The sequence below is a fragment of the Eptatretus burgeri genome, chromosome 16 (assembly GCF_056783735.1).
Source record: "Eptatretus burgeri isolate ZD-2024b chromosome 16, Ebu_testis_v1, whole genome shotgun sequence".
Classification (NCBI taxonomy): domain Eukaryota; kingdom Metazoa; phylum Chordata; class Myxini; order Myxiniformes; family Myxinidae; genus Eptatretus; species Eptatretus burgeri.
This window is the reverse complement of record NC_140976.1, coordinates 60,791,951-60,814,244: the sequence shown is the minus strand read 5'-3', so window position 1 is coordinate 60,814,244 and position 22,294 is coordinate 60,791,951. Positions and strand designations below refer to the sequence as shown.

At 46.9% G+C, this 22,294-nt stretch overlaps 1 protein-coding gene across 4 annotated transcripts in view; it reads right to left on the bottom strand.

Moving 5' to 3' along the window:
• Positions 1-22,294, bottom strand: part of LOC147011164 (forkhead box protein N4-like) — a 100,964-nt gene that overhangs the window by 35,242 nt on the left and 43,428 nt on the right. For all 4 annotated transcript variants that reach the window (XM_085859524.1, XM_085859522.1, XM_085859525.1 and 1 more), the window contains exon 4: positions 22,064-22,167. In XM_085859524.1, the coding sequence (XP_085715650.1) occupies positions 22,064-22,167 (104 nt within the window). The remainder of the gene's footprint in view (positions 1-22,063; positions 22,168-22,294) is intronic.

The window sequence follows — 22,294 nt, the reverse complement described above, 5'->3', positions numbered from 1 at the left end:
CGCCAAAGGGAAATCCTCACCAGATTACCCCATTGATTGTAAAAGTCGAGTCTGTGGCACCTCGTCCGGTTAGGATTGTTATTTATTTCCCCCTAAATCAGTTGCATATTTCCCTTTTCCCTGTTTGTGTCTGTTGCCTCGCTTGGTCTGTCCCAAACTGTACGTCCCGTCCACCTTTCTCCCCGTAAATTCGATTCCTTCCTCTCAAACCCGTTAATCACAGTTTCAATGGCACCTGGTCATTCCTCCAACTGCTTTGTGCCTCACAGTTTTGTATGCGCTTTAAAATAAACATTTTAACAGATACAGAGGAAAATAACATTAAAAAAAACATAGCCAAATGTTTGGCGGGGTTGGAAACAACAAGGATGGCAGGGAGACGAACATATCTACATGTTATAGCAACTCTTATCTAACATCACGATTCTTTGGTTATGTTTATTCTAAACAAACACGAGGAATAACGAATGTTATACGAAAGAGTTTACCCCACAACACTATATATTGTCGGACCCCGACATTCGCGAGGGATATGTTTCTGAATAATTCCGCTAATGTCGAATCCACAAATGTTGGGGAATTGTTTAAATGGGGGGGGGGGGAAGGGGAGATAGGTTCCCGGCGGTTCGTGATCCCATGAAAAACAGGGAATACTCCCATGAAAAACTGCAAATACGCGAAGCACAGGGCCGCAAATGTAGAGAAGGTCAGAAATACCGTGAATGTGGCACAAAAAAAAAACTCCGCGAATACACGAAGCACAGGCCGTGAATGTCGAAGCAGGTCGCATTTTATAAACCGCGAATAGTGAATCTGCGAATGCCGGGGTCCAACATTATATACAAAAAAAAAACATTAAAATAAAAAAAAAAATGTAAAAGCAGAGGGATGGAATCTCAAAGAAGACAACCAAACAAGTTAGGAGTGACACTACAATCCTCTCATGGATCGCCATCACATCTTTTGACATTTTACTTTTGTTCTGGGATTATGATGGAACAATGTCAAAAGATGTCGTGATGGTAATCCATGAGGACGGTTGTGTCGTATGTGATGTTATTCCTACTTTGTTTTTGTTTTTTTGAGATTCCATCCTTCTGTTTTCATATTTTTTCATGGTTTTTTTTGGTACTTGTTTCTGGGGGTTTTTTTCCAAGGGGGAATATATAAAAGAGTTAATAAAGAACGAAAAATACATGCATACAGATCAGTAAGCGAGTATCCAGATCAGTGAGCTAGTATACAGACATCAGTGGGTATGACCCACTGGAGCAGCATCGTTTGGGGGGGGGGCTAGAAGATGGCAACGCCCGGCTTCACTATTGCTCGAACAAGCAATTTAGAGCTTCCCATCAATTAGTGTCACAATTTGTATTTGTACGTCTTCTTTTGAAGATACTTAGAAATATTTCATCATAATATTCGTGAATTTTAAAAGCTTAATGTTTTATGTACTTATTTTGTTATTTTGGAATGGATTAAATCCATCAATGTTATTCAAATGTCTTAATATGGGTACAGTTGATTTGAAGGATTGGGGGGTGGGGGGGTATGTATCGCTTTTTGAATGGTTCTGTTCAACATGGTACGTTTCATGGGCACTGTATGCCTTGGAGAAAAGGAGGGACCAACAGGCAAATTGGGGGGGGGGGGGAGAGGGGCGAGACGGATTCCCCAAGAACCCCACAGAAAGAGAAGAGGAAGACAAAGGTAAATTCATGCAGTGCTTCCCACACACATTGGCATAAAGTAGGGGTCACTGGGACGTGAGGGAAGGGGCTCTGTGGAGCTCCCGGGCAAAGAGCAAAATGGGCCATGCAGCACACACAGCCCAAGTGGGCATGACAGCCAGGCTGGGGGGGTCTTCATGGGGAAATCCCCGGGGCCCAGTAGGTAAAAGCAGGCAGATCGACAGTAGACGTTTAGAATTAAAAGGGATGAGAGTGACATTGTGTATTGAAGATGTTTTAAATTGATATGAGAAGACAATTGGGAATTCTAAAAACTCAAATTGCAGATGGGTGTTATTTGGATTGAGATTGGCTGACGTGAGGTTAGATGGTTTCCTTTTCCTTCTCCTTCCTCTCGCCATCCCGACAGAGTCTGGGATGAGAGGAACAGGTGAAGAGATGGACGAGGTGAATGAAGTACATGGCTTGACATTTCTTAGTAATTGAGGTTGAGTGAATGGTACAAGCAAACACACCAGCCAATGCGTAATGACGGTGTACAGAGTAAATTAATGTGGAGTGCCATGAAAATTAAAGCTAAAACTACATTTCATCACTTCGCAGAACTGATAAAGTTTTGAAACAATATTACACATTTATAAATATTGCCAGACATTATTAAAACTAGAACGGCAACATATGAACCAGGTAGTGAAAAGCAATTATAATTTTCTATTTTTTTTCAGATATTTAACAGAAAAGCAATGATAACAAGCAGAGCTGATCTCGTGTTATAAAACAAGAATCGGACAATATTGAGCAGAATCATCTCATATTATAAAGTGATAAGCAGAATTGGAAACACGAGTACGTGCCCGTAAAAAAATAATAAAAAAATAAAATAATAATAATAATAATAACAATAAATAAATAAATAAACCACACAGGCCGTTTCTTCTATCTCACGTGCCCGCACGTGCGTGACCCGGAAGTTCGATATTATTCACAATTTATTTTTAATACCCAATTATTCAATTAGGGCCAACGTATTTTACCTTTTCCCAATGTCGTGGTAAGGAAAAACAAAAAGAGAAGAGAAGAGAGAGAAAATATTTACTTCCTGGTTCGGAGCATACCAGCACTCTGATGTTCCCGAAATTTATACACCGTCTAATATGAAAACGATCATAACATGGGGCATTGTGTTTATCTATAAATGCGCATAAGAAATCGAGAAATTATTAGAATACACGAAGTCATCACTCTCCGGAAGCCCTACGTTGTAACCCGTAATGGGGAACGTGGCTATGCTTCCCTTCCCCATCGGCCACGCCCACGCAAGAATGTGTCTTGCCATTGGTTTGGTAAATACATGGCCATAACTTGGGAAACACTTGTCCGATTAATATCAAACCTTGAAAAGGCACATCCTCAGGTCCCCAGCAATACACCTGGCAAGTTTCAATTATATCGGACCAGAGGTTGTCAAGAAACAGCGGTCACGCACACACACGCACACACACGCACACACACACACACACACACACACACACACACACACACACACACACACACACACACACACACACACACACACAGCTGGAATTATAGATAGATGATTGCTGATGCATTCACAGGCACACATTGCCCAATCTGAATATATATATATATATATATATATATATATATATATATATATATATATATATATATATATATATATATATATATATATATATATATATATAGTTACGGTTGTCAAAATTCACATTACACCATAAAGCGTCCTCAGGTGAGATATATCGGTAAGTTCATGTGTAGTTAGCCCAAAACCGTTGTATAGAGGGAATATGTGCGATTCATCCAGGCTGCGACGCTTTGAGTTAGCCATTTTTTCTTTCTCTATTGTTATTTTCGACCATTAATCCCCCAACAACTCAAACACCACCACCTTCGCCTCTTTACTTCCACAACTCCATCCCGCAAACATCGCTTCACCACCATTCTCAAACGACACCCGCCAACAACCAAACTCTGACCACCTCCGCCTTTCAACCACACGCCGTGCCATGGGCTGTGAATGCGTTCCTTTCGCTTCAAAAAGCGGATCAGGAATGCTTCACGCCCCCTTTTCATCCGTCCAATGACCGAGCATCGGGTAGTGTAGCCCCGCCTCCGAACCCGCTGTGAATGCATTCCTTTCACCACGAAAAGCGGATCAGGAATGCTTCACGCCCCCTTTTTGCCTGACCAATGGCTGAACAGAGGGTGGCGTGGCCCCGCCTCCAATCGAGTTTTTATCCGAATATTTGCAAATAGGCTCCTCCTGAGGCCTATAAAGATGTGAGCGCAAGGCGACTCGCGAAGAGTTGCAGAGGAGTTGGAGAGAAGTTGGAGGGAGTTGGAGTTCGCGCGGTTCGGTTGCAGGTGGCTGGTCAAGTTCAAGTTCAAGTCAAGGGAAGACAGCGGTCGGCGACGAGGTTGCGGTGTGGATGTCGCTCGTCTCTTCCCGGGGTCCAAGCCAGCCAGCCAGCCATTCCCCTCTCCCTGAGCATCAGCGATTCCCCCCCCCCCCCCATCCGCACTGAGATAGTGCCGGGAGGCCCCGTTCCTCCCCCATCCTAAACGTGGTGCCAACAAAACCGCTCGCGGGGAGCACGCCGGAGAGGGCTCACCGACCACGCCAGGTGCACGGAGTCGGGGCACAGCTGCGCGAACATTGCGGCTTGCCCGCCATCGCGTCACGAGGACGCGGGTAAGACCTTCCTGGTCTCGTGGACCTGGCCGATCCTCCAGGATCCACGTACATTTGGTCCACGGACCTGTCTGCCTCCTTGCCTGTGAGGGTGGCTTTCTTTCTTTCGGGTTGAATGCATGCTGTGGCGCCGTGTCCAATAAGTAGAACTGCCTAAGTGTCTGTGCCTATACATTGCCCCTTTTATTCGGGTGTAACTCTTTCCCTTGCATTTGCTTTTGTTGCATGATTGTATGGCTGTATATACGTGCCATCCGTGTGTGTGAAATAAATGTGCCTACTTGTTGAACTGTTTTCCCGCTTTGCTTCGTCTCCTTCCTTTTATTGAATCTCCATCTTGCATCACGTAAGGGGTTGATAGTGGGTTTAAAACGCCTGGTAATTAATCGGAACAGTCAAGGCCGACGATAACTCCGCTCGGTTATCCCTGTAATACGGAATGAAACGCTTAAGTGGTTCGTGTCCGGAGTCAGCCTGTTGCGTGGTACGATCGCCCGGTCGACCACTCGCGCAGGTACTTCGGTAGATTGAATTTGGCGAGCAACCCTATCCTGCACGGGTGGGCATTTGGCACGATTGTGGTGAGGTTAAACCCCCACCCGTGACTGGCTCCCGGGTGTCACAGATTCCAACCATACACGCAGCCATGACGCCACTCTGCGCATTAAATAAAAACAAGCCCCGCGTCTCGAGGGGTTCCCCACACGAATGCATGTGCTCTGCCCGTTGGAGCTTCACACACCCGCCCGCGTGGAGAACCCGTCCGGTCCAAATCCGTCTACCCAGCCTGGCTTTTGTCCGTCGCGGGATCGGCAACATTCACCGCGCTCGTGAAGGGGCGGTAGTTCCCGGAGAGTCACGACTGAATTGTCTGTTCCGGTGGGTGAGGCGGCCGCTTTTGGCTACACGCAGTCGATCACACGCCGGCGGGCGCGAATTTGCAACACTGTTGTCAGGAGTGGGATACTCACTCTCCCGTCTCCAACTAAATTCACAGGATCGGACCAGGGGTGCGCGGCGCGACCCCTCCCCCCCCCCCCCCGTTCCCTCCAAATTGCAAGCTTTTAAAATTAATCCCGTTACGAGAAACAAGATGGAGTCTCAAGGCGAGCGGGTGTCGGGGGTAGATATGGAAGTAGAATTTTTATAATCCATGGCCCAGGATGAAATCCCTGTGCAGGACATTCCCATTGCAATGCAGGAACAATTTCCCCCCCAATTAAGCCCAGAACCCGAAATGGGTGCGGCGGCGGCCACGGTGTATGACACCTCCCCCCCCCCCGCCAAAACCCCGCGATCCTTGCCGAATCGGCTCAGCCGAGCGCACCCGACATGGCCCAGCTATTCGCCATGCTGGAGGGAATGAGTAAGAAAATGGAAAGAAACACAAATGAAATAAAAAAAAAATGCGTGCAGGATGAATAGCAAAATGAATGTGAATATGCAACAAATGAAAAAGGAAATAAAGGAAGAATTGAAGAAAGAAATAAAAAACAATATGGAGGCAAATATGCAAACACTGTGGGGTGAGATGCAGCAAATGGGCCAAAGCCTACAGGTGGGCATGAAAGCAATAGCGTGCAGTGAAATGCGGACAACGGCGTGCGTAATGGCGACGCCACGTGTGGGAGTGAACGAGCTTAGGGGGAGTGCAACGGCTGTCAGGGGGGGCGAGTGCTGCGGATGGGTGCACGAGGAGCTTGGGGGGTATAGAGGCCCCGGAACCCCTTGTGGTGGCACTAATCTCCAGTGTGATTGTCCCGGTGTGTGGGGTGCAAGGTGTGAGTGCGGCCCCATGTGTGAGTGGTGTGGTTGCGAGTGTGCCTGAGTGCGTGCCTCCCAGCACGCCGTGTGTGGAAGGAGCCACCTGTGCAAGTGGAAGGCCGTGCGTGAGTGAACGGCCGAGTGCACGGGGGACAGTGTGTGTGAGGTCGCTGTATGTAAAGGAGATGACGATGGGCATGTGTGAACAGGCAGCCGCGTCTCCCGGGGTGAATGTCATGTCGTGGTGTGTGAGCGTCGTGACACGCAGGTGTGCGTGGATCGAATGGAGCCGACGACAGCGACACATGAGGGACAGGGGCCGGGTAGCGGCCGTAGCTATTTTGGGGACCGCGCCGGGTTTGCACGGCAGCGATCGCGAGGTCCGTGCTGTGGTACTCATGAGGCCGCCACGTGCGCGCTTGCGGGAGTGAAACCCGGTCCGGAAACGAGCGCGGTGAATGTTGCCGATCCCGCGACGGACAAAAGCCAGGCTGGGTAGACGGATTTGGACCGGACGGGTTCTCCACGCGGGCGGGTGTGTGAAGCTCCAACGGGCAGAGCACATGCGTTCGTGTGGGAAACACCTCGAGACGCGGGGCTTGTTTTTATTTAATGCGCAGAGTGGCGTCATGGCTGCGTGTATGGTTGGAATCCGGCAGGAGGGTGAATCCCTGCCGGATGGTACCGTCCAAGAGGGACGAGGGACGCGAACAGCTGCCATGACGTCACGCCAAAGGTGCGCGGCTGTAAATTGCCACGCTGGTGCGCAGGTTGGGAGTTGCCGCGCTGGTGCTGCGCATGTTAAAAAAAAAAAAAAGCAAGCCTCGCTTCGGGTGAACAGGATTCCCGGGCAAGGGGTGGAAGACCCCCCTGCCTGGGCACAGGAATACAACTTGTTAGGGGGAAGGGTTAGCTTAGCTCGACCGGCTTCATGGGGCAGGGGTAAGTCCTCATGGGGCCCGTGGAATGGATTCGTTAGAGGGATTTTAGGTGAGATTTAGGATGGGAAAGGAATATTATTTTGAGGACAGTGACAGACTTGTGGATGTGTAGAGGGGACGTAGCTTAGCTACGTAGTGTTAAAAGGAACGTGCTGTAGTGTAAGGGACGACGTGGGAGCACGAGTTAGTTGAGGGGATGTACTGAGCAGGATGGCAGACATCAGCGATGGAGTGAAATGAGTGGAAACTGTACTTGGCAAGTGAATGAGGCCAGTGGGTCTGTATGTATGGAGTGAATGGGGAATGCATGGTGCGATGAGTGATTGGGGGGGAGGAGTGATTCCCGCCCAAGGGACCCCGGGGTCAGTGTAGAGTGAGTTAGCTGGGTTAGACAAATTGGAAAATGGAAGTCGTTTTGCTGTTGGTGTGAGTGTAGGCTCGATACCTGTTTGGAGGGGTGCAGGAGCCCTGTTGACGGGCTGGGAGCGTGGCTGCGAAAGGTGAGTATCGCTGAGTGGGTACCCCGGGCACTGGGCTAGTCGGCCGCGGTAGGCCAAGGGCCCATGGGGGGCTGGGATAGCGTAGTGGGCACGGGTGCGCCCGCATGATGTGGGGGTCCGGGGCGCCGTTAGCCACGTGGGCAGTGTCGTGGGCACGGGTGACCCTCGGAAAGGGGCCCGGGAAGCCAGCCTGCCACGTGAACGTTTCAGGGGAGTCGCAATGGAGGGCACTCCCCCGTGTTTAGGGAGCTGGTGGGCTCTGAGGCAGTGCAGTGCCCGGGGTGCCATCGTAGGAGAATCGGCAGAGGGTAGTGCCTGCCAAGGGAGACACGCGTCCCAGCCATGAGACCGTGTGAGGGCAGGGGTGGAAAATTGGGGGGCAAGGCCCAAAATTGTGAGGACACCAACACAGGCGACAGGAATCTGGGTTGTTAGAACCGATAGCTTAAGCGAGAGGCGCTTGTTGAAAGCCCCGGGGTAGTTTAAAGGTTAATGGATTGGGTAGATTAGGAAGTGTACCCTCCACACCATCCATCCCTTCGCTCTCGTTGTGGGCCGCTGGACCCACTTTGGGTAAAGATCGCTGAAGTCTGAGGAGGCCATCCTGAGGCTTGAATTGGGCCTCGACACAGGATGCTCTCCCTTATTCCCCTCCAGGAAGGGAACGTAGGGGTTGGGAGTAGGCTATGAGATGATACGTTAGCCGAACAAGGACGGTAAAGGGGGTTAGGGGACGAATTGTAGTGGGGAAAGATAAAAATAAAAACAAAAAAAAATAAGTTGGGGCTAAATTGGTTTTTGACAAATTAAGGGGGTGGGTATGGACAGGGACAGGCAAAGGCGATAGGTTGGGAGGGAGATGGGTAGGTAGGTCCGAGCCCGCCTTCTGAGTGGCCAGCACCACCGCACTCCCTCCACTGAAAGGCAAAGGCTGGCCAACTCCATCGGCTGGCTGTGTTACTGCAAGGCCTGTGCCGGTCAACCGTCTCCCGGCTGTTTTTGCTTCAAGGCCTGTGCCAGTCGGATCGTCCGCTGGCTGTGTTCGCCTGCAGTGGCCTAGTTCTGCGGGCTGTGTGTGCCTGTCACCTTTGCCATGTCATGCCTGCTGCCCTCATCTACTTTTTGCCCCATTCTGTTTGTGAGAATGCAAACACTGCAAAACAACCCCCCCCCCCCCCTTGTTCATTGCCATGTGTGCCAGGATCATCGTGCAAGTTGCAAGGACTGTCCTGTTAGCAGCTACAACACGGGCCTGCAGTGGCGGCCCGTGCACCGCGTTTGCATTCATCCATCCATCCATCCATCTGTTGTGTTCATTGCGTGTGCCACTTGGGCTGGCACGGAGACTGCGTTTGTGCAGCCCATGCACCGTTGTGGTTCACTGCGTTCATTTCTAAAGGGGGAGACCTTGGACTGCGTGTGAGCAGCCGGCCACGTTCCCTGTCACCTGCATTGCCTGAGCCAGAGACTGCGTGCGAGCAGCCTGGCTCCCTGCTAATTGCTTTTCTCTTTGCAGAGTCCATTGATCCTGGATCATGGTTTAGTGTAAAATTTGTAAGGTTAAGGTGTGATGTACTGTAAATATGAGTGCGCCCCCGGCATGTGTGTCTTAGCGCCGGCAATTTATTTAAGTCGTCCGTATGAGTGGGTTTCTTTAGTTAGTTACTCAGCCCGTAGGTTATTTATTTTGGGGACACGAATACAATGAATGTCGCACTCAGGGATCCGAAGGTAAACCGTACTATGGGAGAACTACACATGATGGCGCATGAGAATGACGTCTCGGGACGAGTCTGTAAAAAGGGGAGGGGGTAGTGTTACGGTTGTGGAAATTCGCATTACACCATAAATAGTCCTCAGGTGAGATATATCGCTAAGTTCATGTGTAGTTAGCCCAAACCCGTTGTATGGAGGGAATATGTGATTCATCCGGGCTGCGACGCTTTGAGTTAGCCATTTTTTCTTTCTCTATTATTGTTTTCGACCATTAATGCCCCAACAACTCAAACACAACCACCTTCGCCTCTTTACCTCCACAACTCAATCCTGCAAACATCGCTTCACCGCCATTCTCAAACGACACCCGCTAACAACTCAAACACCACCACCTTTGCCTCTTTACCTCCACAACTCTATCCCGCAAACATCGCTTCACCACCATTCTCAAACGACGCCCGCCAACAACCAAACTCCCACCACCTCCGCCTTTCTACCACACGTCGTGACATGGGCTGTGAATGTGTTCCTTTCGCTTCAAAAAGTGGATCAGGAATGCTTCACACCCCCTTTTCATCTGTCCAATGACAGAGCATCGGGTAGTGTAGCCCCACCTCCGAACCCGCTGTGAATGCGTTCCTTTCGCCCCGAAAAGCGGATCAGGAATGCTTCACGCACCCTTTTTGCCCGACCAATGGCTGAACAGAGGGTGGCGTGACCCCGCCTCCAATCGCGTTTTGATCCGAATATTTACATATAGGCTCCTCCTGAAGCCTATACAGATGCGAGCGCAAGGCAACTTGCGAAGAGTTGCAGAGAAATTGGAGAGAAGTTGGAGGGAGTTGGAGTTCGCGCGGTTCGGTTGCAGGCGGCTGGTCGAGTTCAAGTTCAAGTAAAGGGAAGACGGCGGTCGGCGACGAGGTTGCGGTGTGGGGGTCGCTCGTCTCGTCCCGGGGTCCAAGCCAGCCAGCCATTCCCCTCTCCCTGAGCATCAGCGATTTCTACCCCCCCCCCACCATCCGCGCTGAGATAGTGCCGAGGGGCCCCCGTTCCTCCCTCACCCTAAACGTGGTGCCAACAAAACCGCTCGCGTGGAGCACGCCGGAGAGGGCTCGCCGACCACGCCAGGGGCACAGAGTCGGGGCACAGCTGCGCGAACATTGCTGCTTGACCGCCATCGCGTCAGGAGGACGCGGGTAAGACCTTCCCGGTCTCGTGGACCTGGCCGACCCTCCAGGATCCACGTACATTTGGTCCACGGACCTGTCTGCCTCCTTGCCTGTGAGGGTGGCTTTCCTTCTTTCGGGTTGAATGCATGCTGTGGCGCCATGTCCAATAAGTAGAACTGCCTAAGTGTCTGTGCCTGTGCATTGCCCCTTTTATTCGGGTGTAACTCTTTCCCTTGCATTTGCTTTTGTTGCATGATTGTATGGCTGTATATACGTGCCATCCGTGTGTGTGAAATAAATGTGCTTACTTGTTGAACTGTTTTACCGCTTTGCTTCGTCTCCTTCCTTTTATTGAATCTCCATCTTGCATCACGTAAGGGATTGATAGTGGGTTTAAAACGCCTGGTAATTAATCGGAACAGTCAAGGCCGACGATAACTCCGCTCGGTTATCCCTGTAATACGGAATGAAACGCTTAAGCGGTTCGTGTCCGGAGTCGGCCTGTGGAGTGGTACGATCGCCCGGTCGACCACTCGCGCAGGTACTTAGATAGGTCGAATTTCATGAGCAACCCTATCCTGCGCGGGTGGGCAATTGGCACGATCGTGGTGAGGTTAAACCCCCACCCGTGACTGGCTCCGGGCAGTAGTTCCCGGAGGGTCACGACTGAATTGTCCGTTCCGGTGGGCGAGGCGGCCGCTTTTGGCTACATGCTGTCGATCGCACGAAAATATATATATATACACACACACACACACACACACACACACACACACACACACACACACACACACACACACACACACACACACACACACACACACACACACACACACGAGGTGTGTTCAAAAAGTATCCAACCTTAATTTTTCGTGCGTAAACAAATGAAGCTCGGGAGGCGTGGTTTGGTGCACGTATGTAGGCGATCCTAATTCGTATGCGCGAATATTTTCCTGCCTGCAGAAGCTGTCAGTCGCCGACAGACCACCGATAAGTGAGGAAGTGTAAGTGAGCGGCGTCGGATTTTCGTTTTTGACAAAATGGCGGAAAAACTTGAACACTACTGCATCAAATTTTGTGTAAAGCTTGGCGATTCCCAAGTGGAAACGATCCGCAAGATTCAACAGGCCTTTGGGAACGAAGCAATGGGCACCACACAGATAAAAGAGTGGTACAACCGCTTCAAAGATGGTCGCACATGAGTGGAAAGTGAAGCACGTTCTGGTAGGCCCTCAACCTCCCAAAAGGAGATCGTCATTGACCAAGTGAGGACCCTGCTGATGCAGGATCGTCGAATCACGATCAGAGAACTTGCAGACGAGGCGGGCATCAGCATTGGATCCGTTCATTCCATTGTGACTGAGGATTTGGGCTTAAGGAGAATCTCATATCAGCGAAGTTCGTGCCAAAGCTGTTAACGATCGAGCAGAAGCAACTCCGTTTGGAGATCGCACAGGACATGCTGAAGACTGTGAACAGCGATCCCAACTTCAACACAGTGATCACTGACGATGAGACCTGGTTTTATGGGTACGACCCAGAAACCAAGTTCCAGTCATCACAATGGAAGCATCCAACATCCGAGGCCAAAAAAAGCAAGGAAGGTCCGCAGCAATGTCAAAGTCATGCTGACTGTCTTGTTTGACTCCAGTGGCATGGTTCCTCATGAGTACGCACCACACGGCACAACCAACACCAAAGAGTACTACCAAGAGGTACTGCGTCGCCTTCGTGACGCTCTGCGACGCAAACGGCCAGACCTGTGGGCAGCAGTCAATTAGCAGCTCCATCATGATAACGCACCCGCCCATTTCTCACATTTGGTACAGAGTTTCATGGCCAAACACAACAAACCTGTGCTTCGTCAAGATCCCTACTCTCCCGACATGGCTCCGTGTGACTTCTGGCTTTTCTCCAAGCTGAAAATGCCCTTGAAAGGGACCAGATTTTAGTCCAGAGAAGACATCATGCGGAATGCAATGGACCAGCTGCACGCCATCCCAAAAGAGGCGTTCCAGCGCTGCTTCCGACAGTGGCAGAACCGTTGGGAGAAGTGTATGGCAGCCCAAGGGGAGATTAGTTTGTTGTATCTGGATACGAGTATTTTTTATAAACAAAGGTCGGATACTTTTTGAACACCTCATATACATATATATATAAAAACATTTATATATATATATATATATATATATATATATATATATATATAAAAAAACATTTATATATATATATATATATATATATATATATATATATATATATATATATATATATATATATATATAAATATATATATATATATATATATATTTATATATATATATATATTTATATATATATATATATATGCGTGGATTAGCTCATTATGCTCGCCTCACCACACGTCACTGGAGACACAGGCTCGTTTTAATTGAGACTAATGACTGCACGTGAGTTGCTGTGTTGTCATGATTTACACCTATGTCTTTCATTGCACGGCCCGTGAGCCACTGGTATCCCCTGGTGGCCTAAAGTGTGCCCCCTGACATGTGGCTGATAATACACAAATGTAAAAACGCCCCATCATCATCCACCATCAATGCTATCAAAATGACCCAATGGTTTAAAATGAGTGTTCTAACGCGAAGCATAAAAGTAATATAACAACGTCAGGAGATGGCAGTATACAAACAATTACATGCTTGCAGCCCAGGTAACCACAACAAAGAAGAGTAAGTGGGGGCGGAGCCTAATATCAGCCATAACAGAGTCCTGTTGGTGGTATGGCAGTTCTTACACTGATGTCTTATCGGCAAAAGTGGCCCTCTCAAAAAATAGTGGAGATCACCGATTGACACCAATCATCATGCAAACATTTTTTTGCACAAATTTATTTGTAATATTAGTGATATGACATTTTTATAAGCAATTGAAGTTGACGATTTAAGTTGAAAAAAGAAATTCCAAAAATGAAAAAAATAAAATAATAATAATTCAAAATATTTAAAAGAATCCCTTCGAACAGATACATGGGAGCGTTAGGTGCAGACCGGAAGTTTCGTACGATTTAACAAAAGCTGGGCGGAATAGTTTAGCGATGTGACTAGACACTGCATATGTATTGTCATGGCCGTGGCGATTAGGTTAATTCCCCTGATCCAATTGTCATAGACGGGCAGTTAACAACGACCAGGCCGGATTTCCAAGCAGTTTTCTTTAGGGGCGAACATGTGAACCTCGGAGATCATGGCAAGTGTGGGAGAGGCATGGGCGGCAAATTCACGTACACAATGGAAGCGCAGCACAAGAGGTTTATCTCGAACCCTCGACAAATAGATGACACAAGCAACTTAAAATAAACACGGATGCTTAATGAAAAATACATCAAATATTTACAATAGTAATAACTCAAAATGTAAAAATAAAACGTGAAGTAAATTAAAGTCTAAAGTCGAGGTGCCTTTACAGACAGACTTTAATACAGAAAAGGAAAAACAAAATAAAAGAAAAGAAAATCCTCCCTTTATTCTGGCACACAGCTTTGTCCAGAGATGGTCTTTTATGAACTTGGCGATCGGACCGCGGCATCCTGTGCAGGAAGACGTGCCCAAAATGGCGCCGAGCCGCTCTCTGGGTGGGAAAATGTTCGTGAGGTAATTCGTCAGGTGGTATTCAACATCCGGGCTCACCAACAGCCATGCGGCTTCTTCTCATGAACGAATATGCTGAATGTTCCTCTCTTACAAGAGGTCTGCTCACAACGACTGTCCACTTTCCTCCTCGACCACATGACGAGACGATTTCTTAGGCCCCGTGATAAGACCACTTCCATCCTCAGAAACGTACACACTTCACGGCTCAGTCGAACAGGAATGGCTAGTGTCTTGCCCAGCATGCTGCAAATTCACCAGCACAGACAAGAACCGTGTAGCCATTTTGTCATGCCGAGAGGAGAGCAAAAACGAGATCCTTTTTCTCAGCCACATTCCTCCACCAACTGTGTCCTCTCACACCTGTCCCCTCTTCGATCATGCCACCCCCCTCCTCCATCCTTCACGTTACACTCACCAATCATAAGCCTCGGGGGCGTGACTTGCTGCGAAAAAGCTGGAAAGGTGGGGTTTCTTGCCTGCTTGGACGTGCGGCATTGTGATTATTGTTCTTCTTGTTGTTATAAGAATGCAATTTCATGGCTGGCTTGAAAATGCAAAAACCTAGGAAGAGGTTGCAGGGGGCAATTACATACTGGGGGAAATTGGCCTTAATCCCTAACTAATAAACACAGCACCACCACCCATGTGGTGACAAGTAACACTTAAGCTCACAGTTTCCCCACTTAATTTACATTGATATGTCTCCTACATGTCCACGGACCAAACAACTCCATACAATCGTAACTTTCCGATGAAATTCCTCCATCTACCCCCACAACCGTAACAAATATATATGTGTGTGGATTGACGTGTGGAGTCGATTGACGCCTTCGGGTTGGGAGGGGGGAGGTTGAGGAGTTGGGGTTGAGGGGTGGAGGTTGAAGTCTTAGAGTTTTGGAGGGGGGGTGCAGTTAAGGTCTTGAAGTCACATTTCACAAAGTGTGGATGTTCCGTAGGTCCCTGCCGGGTATACATAATAGGCTAATGCCGTCCATCTGCCTCCGCACTCACTACGCCCCTCCCCCAAAAACACGGAAATTCTCAGAGAGAAAAAAAGAATCAAGTAAAAATTGTTTCAAATTCATCCAAACCGATGGGAAAATTACAATATAAAAAACAAACTTGTACACAAGAGATTGCATCTTCACGCATATCAATTGCAGACAGTGTGCCACCTTTAGAACTGAGATTTAACCAATCAAATGTTTTGAATCAATCAATAAGTTAACTCAATTTACTCTCATATTTTCTCTTAAGCGTCAGATGCATACAATGACAACTCATGACAATCTTTGTATAACCTCTGATTGTTGAGCTTTTTCAACCAGCGCAAGAACAAACGACTTCCTTTTTTTTTTCTTTTGTGGTATTCTTACCATGGGCTTCTGCTAGTTAGTATCACTAGCAAGTTGTCCGGGCCCACACAGGGTTCTAAACGGGGTAAGGATGGAGAGGTTGGAGGGGGGGGAATGCAAATGGCGTCTTCTGTCCATAAAAAAATGGAAAGAGGTAGCTTTTAAATGCCTCGGATCCATAATAAAAATTTGTATTGGTGTCAATGCCAGTGACCAATTGCAAACTTATACTGTAGTAGGATTTGTGCTGGACTGACATGTTGTTGACAATCAGCTCTCATGCTTAATAGTTGTTGCAAATTAAAAGTACGATTACAAATCATTCGACTCATTTTTCTTTACGACTGGCTTGCATTATCACAGACTGCTTCTTCAGAAATACTCTCGGACCCCGCTATTAGCGGGTCATAAAGCGTGACCTGCTTCTACATTCGAACTTCGCGTATTCGCAGTTCTTTTTTAATACACTTCAGGACTGGTCTCCTATATCCACCTGGGAAATTGGAAATCAGCCAACATCACAGAATCACATATATATATATATATATATATATATATATATATATATATATATATATATATATATATATATATATATATATATATATATATATATATGTGCAAAAACAGATCCCCTTAATTGCAGCCCAAATAGCTTCCTGTACTTCCAATCATCAGCGAGGTCATGGAATCAATCCATCATCACAGTTGACATAAAATAATGATTTTCTTCAACAGCCTCATCTCAGATCGATTCCGATTCAGACCTGGCCACTCTATCTTGGACTTGCTGCTTCTACTCTCCCAACAATGGTGGAGGCCCTCAATGTCAGACATGAGATCAGGGCCATCTTTCTGAAGATATCTCGTGCTTTTGATGCAGTTTGACATCCTGTGTTACTCTCCAAACTGTTTGCCAATGGAATCCAAAGTCACCTCCACTCTTGGATGACTGACTTCCTCTACTCTTGGAGACAACGCCTGACTTTCAACGGAACCCTATCAAGGCTGGAGTACCACAATGCAGTGTTCTGGGTCCAGTCTTATTCCTAATCTTTATCAATGATCTCTCCGAATCTCTGGAAAATCCTTTTTATCCCTTTGCTGACGACTCCACTCTCTGCCGTGACATCCCTCATCCTTCTGACAGGCAGCAGCCTCTCCCCTCAGAACTTGACATAATCACAAACTGGTCAAACACAATTTTGCTTATGTATCCATGTTGTCTACCCTTACCTCTCATCGTTATCTACATCTCTCGTTTATCCATCTCCACCGTCTACTTTATTCCTCCATCCTGCTGTTGGTTTTTTCCCCCTTTCTCTTGCTGTTCCCTTGATGTTGTGTCCTGATTTGTTCTGTGTAATTGCTCGTTCACAAGCTGAGACAGTGGTAAAATAATAATAATAATAATAATAAATAAATAAAATGCCCCGGCATTCACGGCATTTTGCAGGAATGTTTCCCCTGCGGATACCGGGAACCGACAGTTCTGAAAATGACGACAAATAAGAAGTGGAGGAAGAAACAGAAAAGATAAAGCAAGATTAAAAGATAACACGATTGTTAGAAGAAGAATATTGGGAAGAGAAAGAAGAGGAAAACAAAAAGACAAAGACAACGACGACGAAATGCTGTGGATTTAATTCTGTTGTTCCAAACCCAAATAAAACGTGGTGAAATTGGTCTCATGAATGACATGAGGGAGGTGACCTGCTAAGAAACGGATTTTATAAGATTGCTTTGAATAAATGATTCAATACAAGTACTTCTGGGAAAATGAGCAAAGCTCATCCGAACAAATTGGCACACCTAGCATTGTCCGCCGACCGTGGGTGGCATTGGTGAAAGGCGGATAATGTCCACATTTTATTTTCAGATGGAAGATTGTTCAACGTATTGCTAATACCCACGTGCGCTGTATGTGTATGCGTGTATGTATATGTTTATTTACTCTCATTCCCCTGAGAGGGGTTGAAGAGTTAATAAAATTAAATTCAATGAGCTGAAACCTAATGAAATTGCACACACAGAAATATGCCCAAGTCACTCCCATATCAAAGACCTTTCCGATGAGGTATGAATCACCTGATTACGTCAAGGAGTGATTGCATGATTGGCTGATACATAATTCATCTTTATACATGTATAGACATGTGAAAGAAAGCTCACTAATAAACAGAAAGTAAAAATGCATGCACTTAGCTTCTGGATATACACCACAAGATCACAACAATACAGCTGGAACACCAACAACAACAAAATAACTTTGGAACAGAAAGAAGGCAGTGTTGGGCAGGTGAATCGGACTGATTTTGCTTTAAAACACCATCTCAATCCACTCAGGGAGGGGGAGTTCAAATCCATTGATGGCAAAAGTGAAAGTCGCCATGAAGCCGATGACAGCAGAAGAGAGTGTAGACAGTAGCATGACGAAGGATAGGTGCACAAGCTCGAAGATAACATCCAATTACATTTTGAGCTTATGCGCAATACATATACATTATATATATATATACACACACAAACTTACATAAACACACATATATATATATATATATATATATATATATATATATATATATATATATATATATATATATATAGTTTATACACACACATACATGTATATGTATGTATATATATATATATATATATATATATATATATATATATATATATATATATATATATATATATATATTATGCATATAATACATTGATATTCATATAATATAATATGTATATATATATATATATATATATATATATATATATATATATATATATATATATATATATATATATATATATATATATATATATATATATATATACACACACACACATCTATCTATAATTCCAGCAGTGTGTGTGTGTGTGTGTGTGTGTGTGTGTGTGTGTGTGTGTGTGTGTGTGTGTGTGTGTGTGTGTGTGTGTGTGTGTGTGTGAGTGTGTGTATGTGTGTGTGTGTATGTGTGTGTGTGTGTGTGTATGTGTGTGTGTGTGTGTGTGTGTGTGTGTGTGTGTGTGTGTGTGTGTGTGTGTGTGTGTGTGTGTATGTGTGTGGTAGATGGAGGAATTTCATCAGAAAGATAGGATTGTATCGAGTTGTTTGATCCATGAATGTGGAGGAGACATCTCAGTGTAAATTAAGTCGGGAAACTGAGCTTAAGTGTTACTTGGCAACACGCGGGGGAGGGGGGGTGCGGTGTTAATTAGATAGGGATTAAGGCCAAGTTCCCCAGGATGTGATTTCCTCCAATGACATATTCCTACGTTTTTGCATTTACAAGCCAGCCATGAAGGAGTTGCATTTTTATAATAACAAGCGAGCCAGGCGTGCTGAGCAGGCAGAGGCCCCGCCTTCCCGGGTTTCGTGCGAGCAAGCCATGCTCAGAGATGGAAGAAGGGTGAGGGTGCAGTCGTAGCCGTGAGATGAACGTGGCTGGAGCAGAGGATCTTGCTTTGCTCTCCTCTCAGCACGATGAAATGGCTGAGTGATTCTCATGTCGTGCTCTGAATTGGTTCGCGTGGTGGAGCAAGACACTGATCATTGACTTTTGGCTAAATCGAGAGAGATGGACCTCGAAGCCTCGTATAAGTCACCGAAGGGAGCAGAACCATTCTGCAGAGAGCATATCAGCAAGTGCGATCAACGAGGAAGTTGCACGGTGGTCTCTGGAGCCTTGGCGTTGAATATCGCCTCACGTACATCATTCCACTGCGAGAGAGCGACTCGGTGCTATTTTGAGCACGTCTACCCGTGCAGGACGAAGCGCCTCGATTCCATTGTTCCACAGAGACCATTTCTGGACCAAGCTCAGTGCCAGAATAAAGGGAGGATTTTATTTTGTTTTGTTTTCCCCTTTTCTGTATTTAAGTCTGTGTGTTGAGGCGCCTCGACTTTCAGCTTTGTTTAACTCACATATTATTACATTGTGAATTATTGTCCCTTGTAACTATCTGTCTGTTTTCATTATACCCGTGTTTATTTTAAGTTGGTGTGTTCGTGTATTTGTCGTGGGGTTCGAGTTCAACCTCTTGTGCTGTGCATCCATCTGTGCCTCCATCGCTTCGCCAGTGCCGCCAATGCCCTCCCGTGCGGGCGATGATCTCTGAGGATCACGTGTCTGCCTTCTAAGGAAAACTGCTCGACAATCTGGGCTGGTTGGTGTTAACCGCCCGTCCCCACAATTGGGTCAGAGGATTAACCCAACCGCTCAAACCCACGACGTGTGTGTGTGTGTGTGTGTGTGTGTGTGTGTGTGTGTGTGTGTGTGTGTGTGTGTGTGTGTGTGTGTGTGTGTGCTTACGCAGTGGACTATGTCTAAGCATACGAACCATGCTTCCCCATTGTCTCAGGTCAATTACCTCTATTTGATCTTTCATTTATTTATATTTTCATTTACGGATGCTTTTCGCTGGTTCTGTGATTTTTGCTGGTGTACCGGCTTCGGTGTCCATCGAGTCTCAAAATTTCAGCTTTCTACGTCACCCGGAAGGTATCGATCTTTAACATCAGTCAGTGAATCAGTGTTTCGAAAGAGCTTCATTATACACGATATATTGTTGTGGGGCCTTGTGTCGGCGGCGAGCACGGCCGCTAGGTGTAACAGTAGAGTCGGCTCCACCGAACACCCGGAATCTAGATCGTCCTTCTTGGAGAACTCCGAAAGGCACGGGTCCCTTACAGGACTGTGAATCGCCAACAATTCGACCGCGTGGGATAGGGTTAATTGCCAAACTTCAATATACCTAAAAACCCACGTGGCAAGACTACCGGGAATTCACACCCTCAACGGAACTAGAGCGGGACGAGCCGTTACCGTGCTCGAACCGTGCGTAACCCAAGCGGATGGTCATCAAGACCCGTCGGTCCAAATACACAATTTACCGTCTCTCAATTTCCCAACACACACCGTGCTAAGCCAATGAAAGAAGCACAGAAACAAGTTGGTACATTCAACAATAGGGGTATTTATTTTACAATAGGGGGAAGAGAACACACAAAGAGCAGAGGTATCACGACTATAAGAAATGCAATGCACAATGAGCAAAGAAAGCACTTACAGAGTTGTTACTTTGAGATAGGGCCAAAGGACACACACACACGCACACACAAATGCCCAGAAAGAGATGGACCTCGTCAGCTCAGTGAGAAAACGGGCTGAGGGAAGAGAAGCCAGCTTGGACCTGTCCACCTCATGTGGTTCTTGACAATCTTGGGGTAACGGGACTTGAACCCGCAACACGAGGCCGCTCCAAGCACCAGGTACGGAGGGTGGCGTCAGGCATTGGCACGCTCCTCCGGCTCGCAGGCAGGCAACACGAGATGATCTCCTGAGTTGAGATGGTTGACCGCCGGCAGCAATGCGCCAGACGAGATGCCTCGGATTTGCGCGATGTAGTCGGCCGCAGACTCGGACAGAGATGCGCACTCAAGAAGACTGGACGCACACTCGAGCAGACTGGACGCGCACTCGAGCAGACTGGATGCGCCTTTGTCGCTTTTCTTTTGGAGCCCATCCGCTCCCGTGACCTGCTCCCATTTGGGTGGAAGGCATGTCGCGGCTCCGCCTTCCTGCCAAGGACCGCCCCGACTCTGGTCTGCTCGTCGCCCATTGGGCGGAAAACGACGCATACCCTTATTTGGCACGCAGCTGAAGCGAAACGCTTTGTGACCATATACGGTGCGAAATCCATACCGAAACGCACACCGCCTGGGGCATGGAATTCCAGACACGCCCGCATACCAGTGAGAGTGTGGAGAATACCAAGAGCAGAGTGTTGTTGTTGTAGGTGATGCAAAATGTAAAAATCCAATCCATAAAATAACCCACAGTGCACATACAAAATTCGCGTTAGACACAGCGGATGGATTCTAACTAGAAACACACACTTGCCGATATAGCTGAGCTATGAGGACTCTGGCTGTTGTGTGCAGTAAGCTTCCAAATTCATAACAATACTAGCGGGGTATGCTTACACAAGTGTGAGCATATGAACTGTGCTTCCCCATTGTCTCAGGTCGCTCACCTGCATTTTTTTTTCATTTATTGATGTTGTCTGACAATCATGTGATTTTTACCAGTGTACCTGCTTCGATGTCCATCAGCACGCAAAATTTCAGCTTTCTATGTCACCTGGAAGGTACTGATCTTTAATATCAGTAAGTGAATTAGTGAGTCGGTCAGTCAGTGGTTAGAAAGAGCTTTATATATTAGATAGGTGTGTGTAAATGTGTATGTATGAAAGTTGCTCTTGTTGCCTGTTACCTTCACATGTGGTAGGTTTCAGGAGATGGAACAGAGACCTACCAGGTCTCAAAGTATCCACCTCCGTTTTGTTCCGTGTGTGTGTTTGTGTGTTTGTGTGTTTGTGTGTTTGTGTGTTTGTGTGTTTGTGTGTTTGTGTGTTTGTGTGTTTGTGTGTTTGTGTGTTTGTGTGTTTGTGTGTTCAAACAATAATGAATGCAAATACATTTTCACAAATAACAGATGAAGGAGGAGATTTATAATAATGCTTACAAAGAAGTGCAGAGATGAAGATGAACCTTACCATTGGCAGTGGGGAAAGGCTGTGCTGGCTTAAATTATCAGAATGACCCTCAGTGCCCCCAGCACACCGGGTCTCAGCTGGAGATGCAGGACAGCTCTGCAGGCCTGTAAACAGTTCAAGATCACAAGAGGAATTGTGAAATCATGCGAGAGAGGAACTTCATTTTGGAAATAAAACCAACCTCCTTGATCTCACGCTCTATATCTGGGTGGCCAATACCATTCCCCCCCC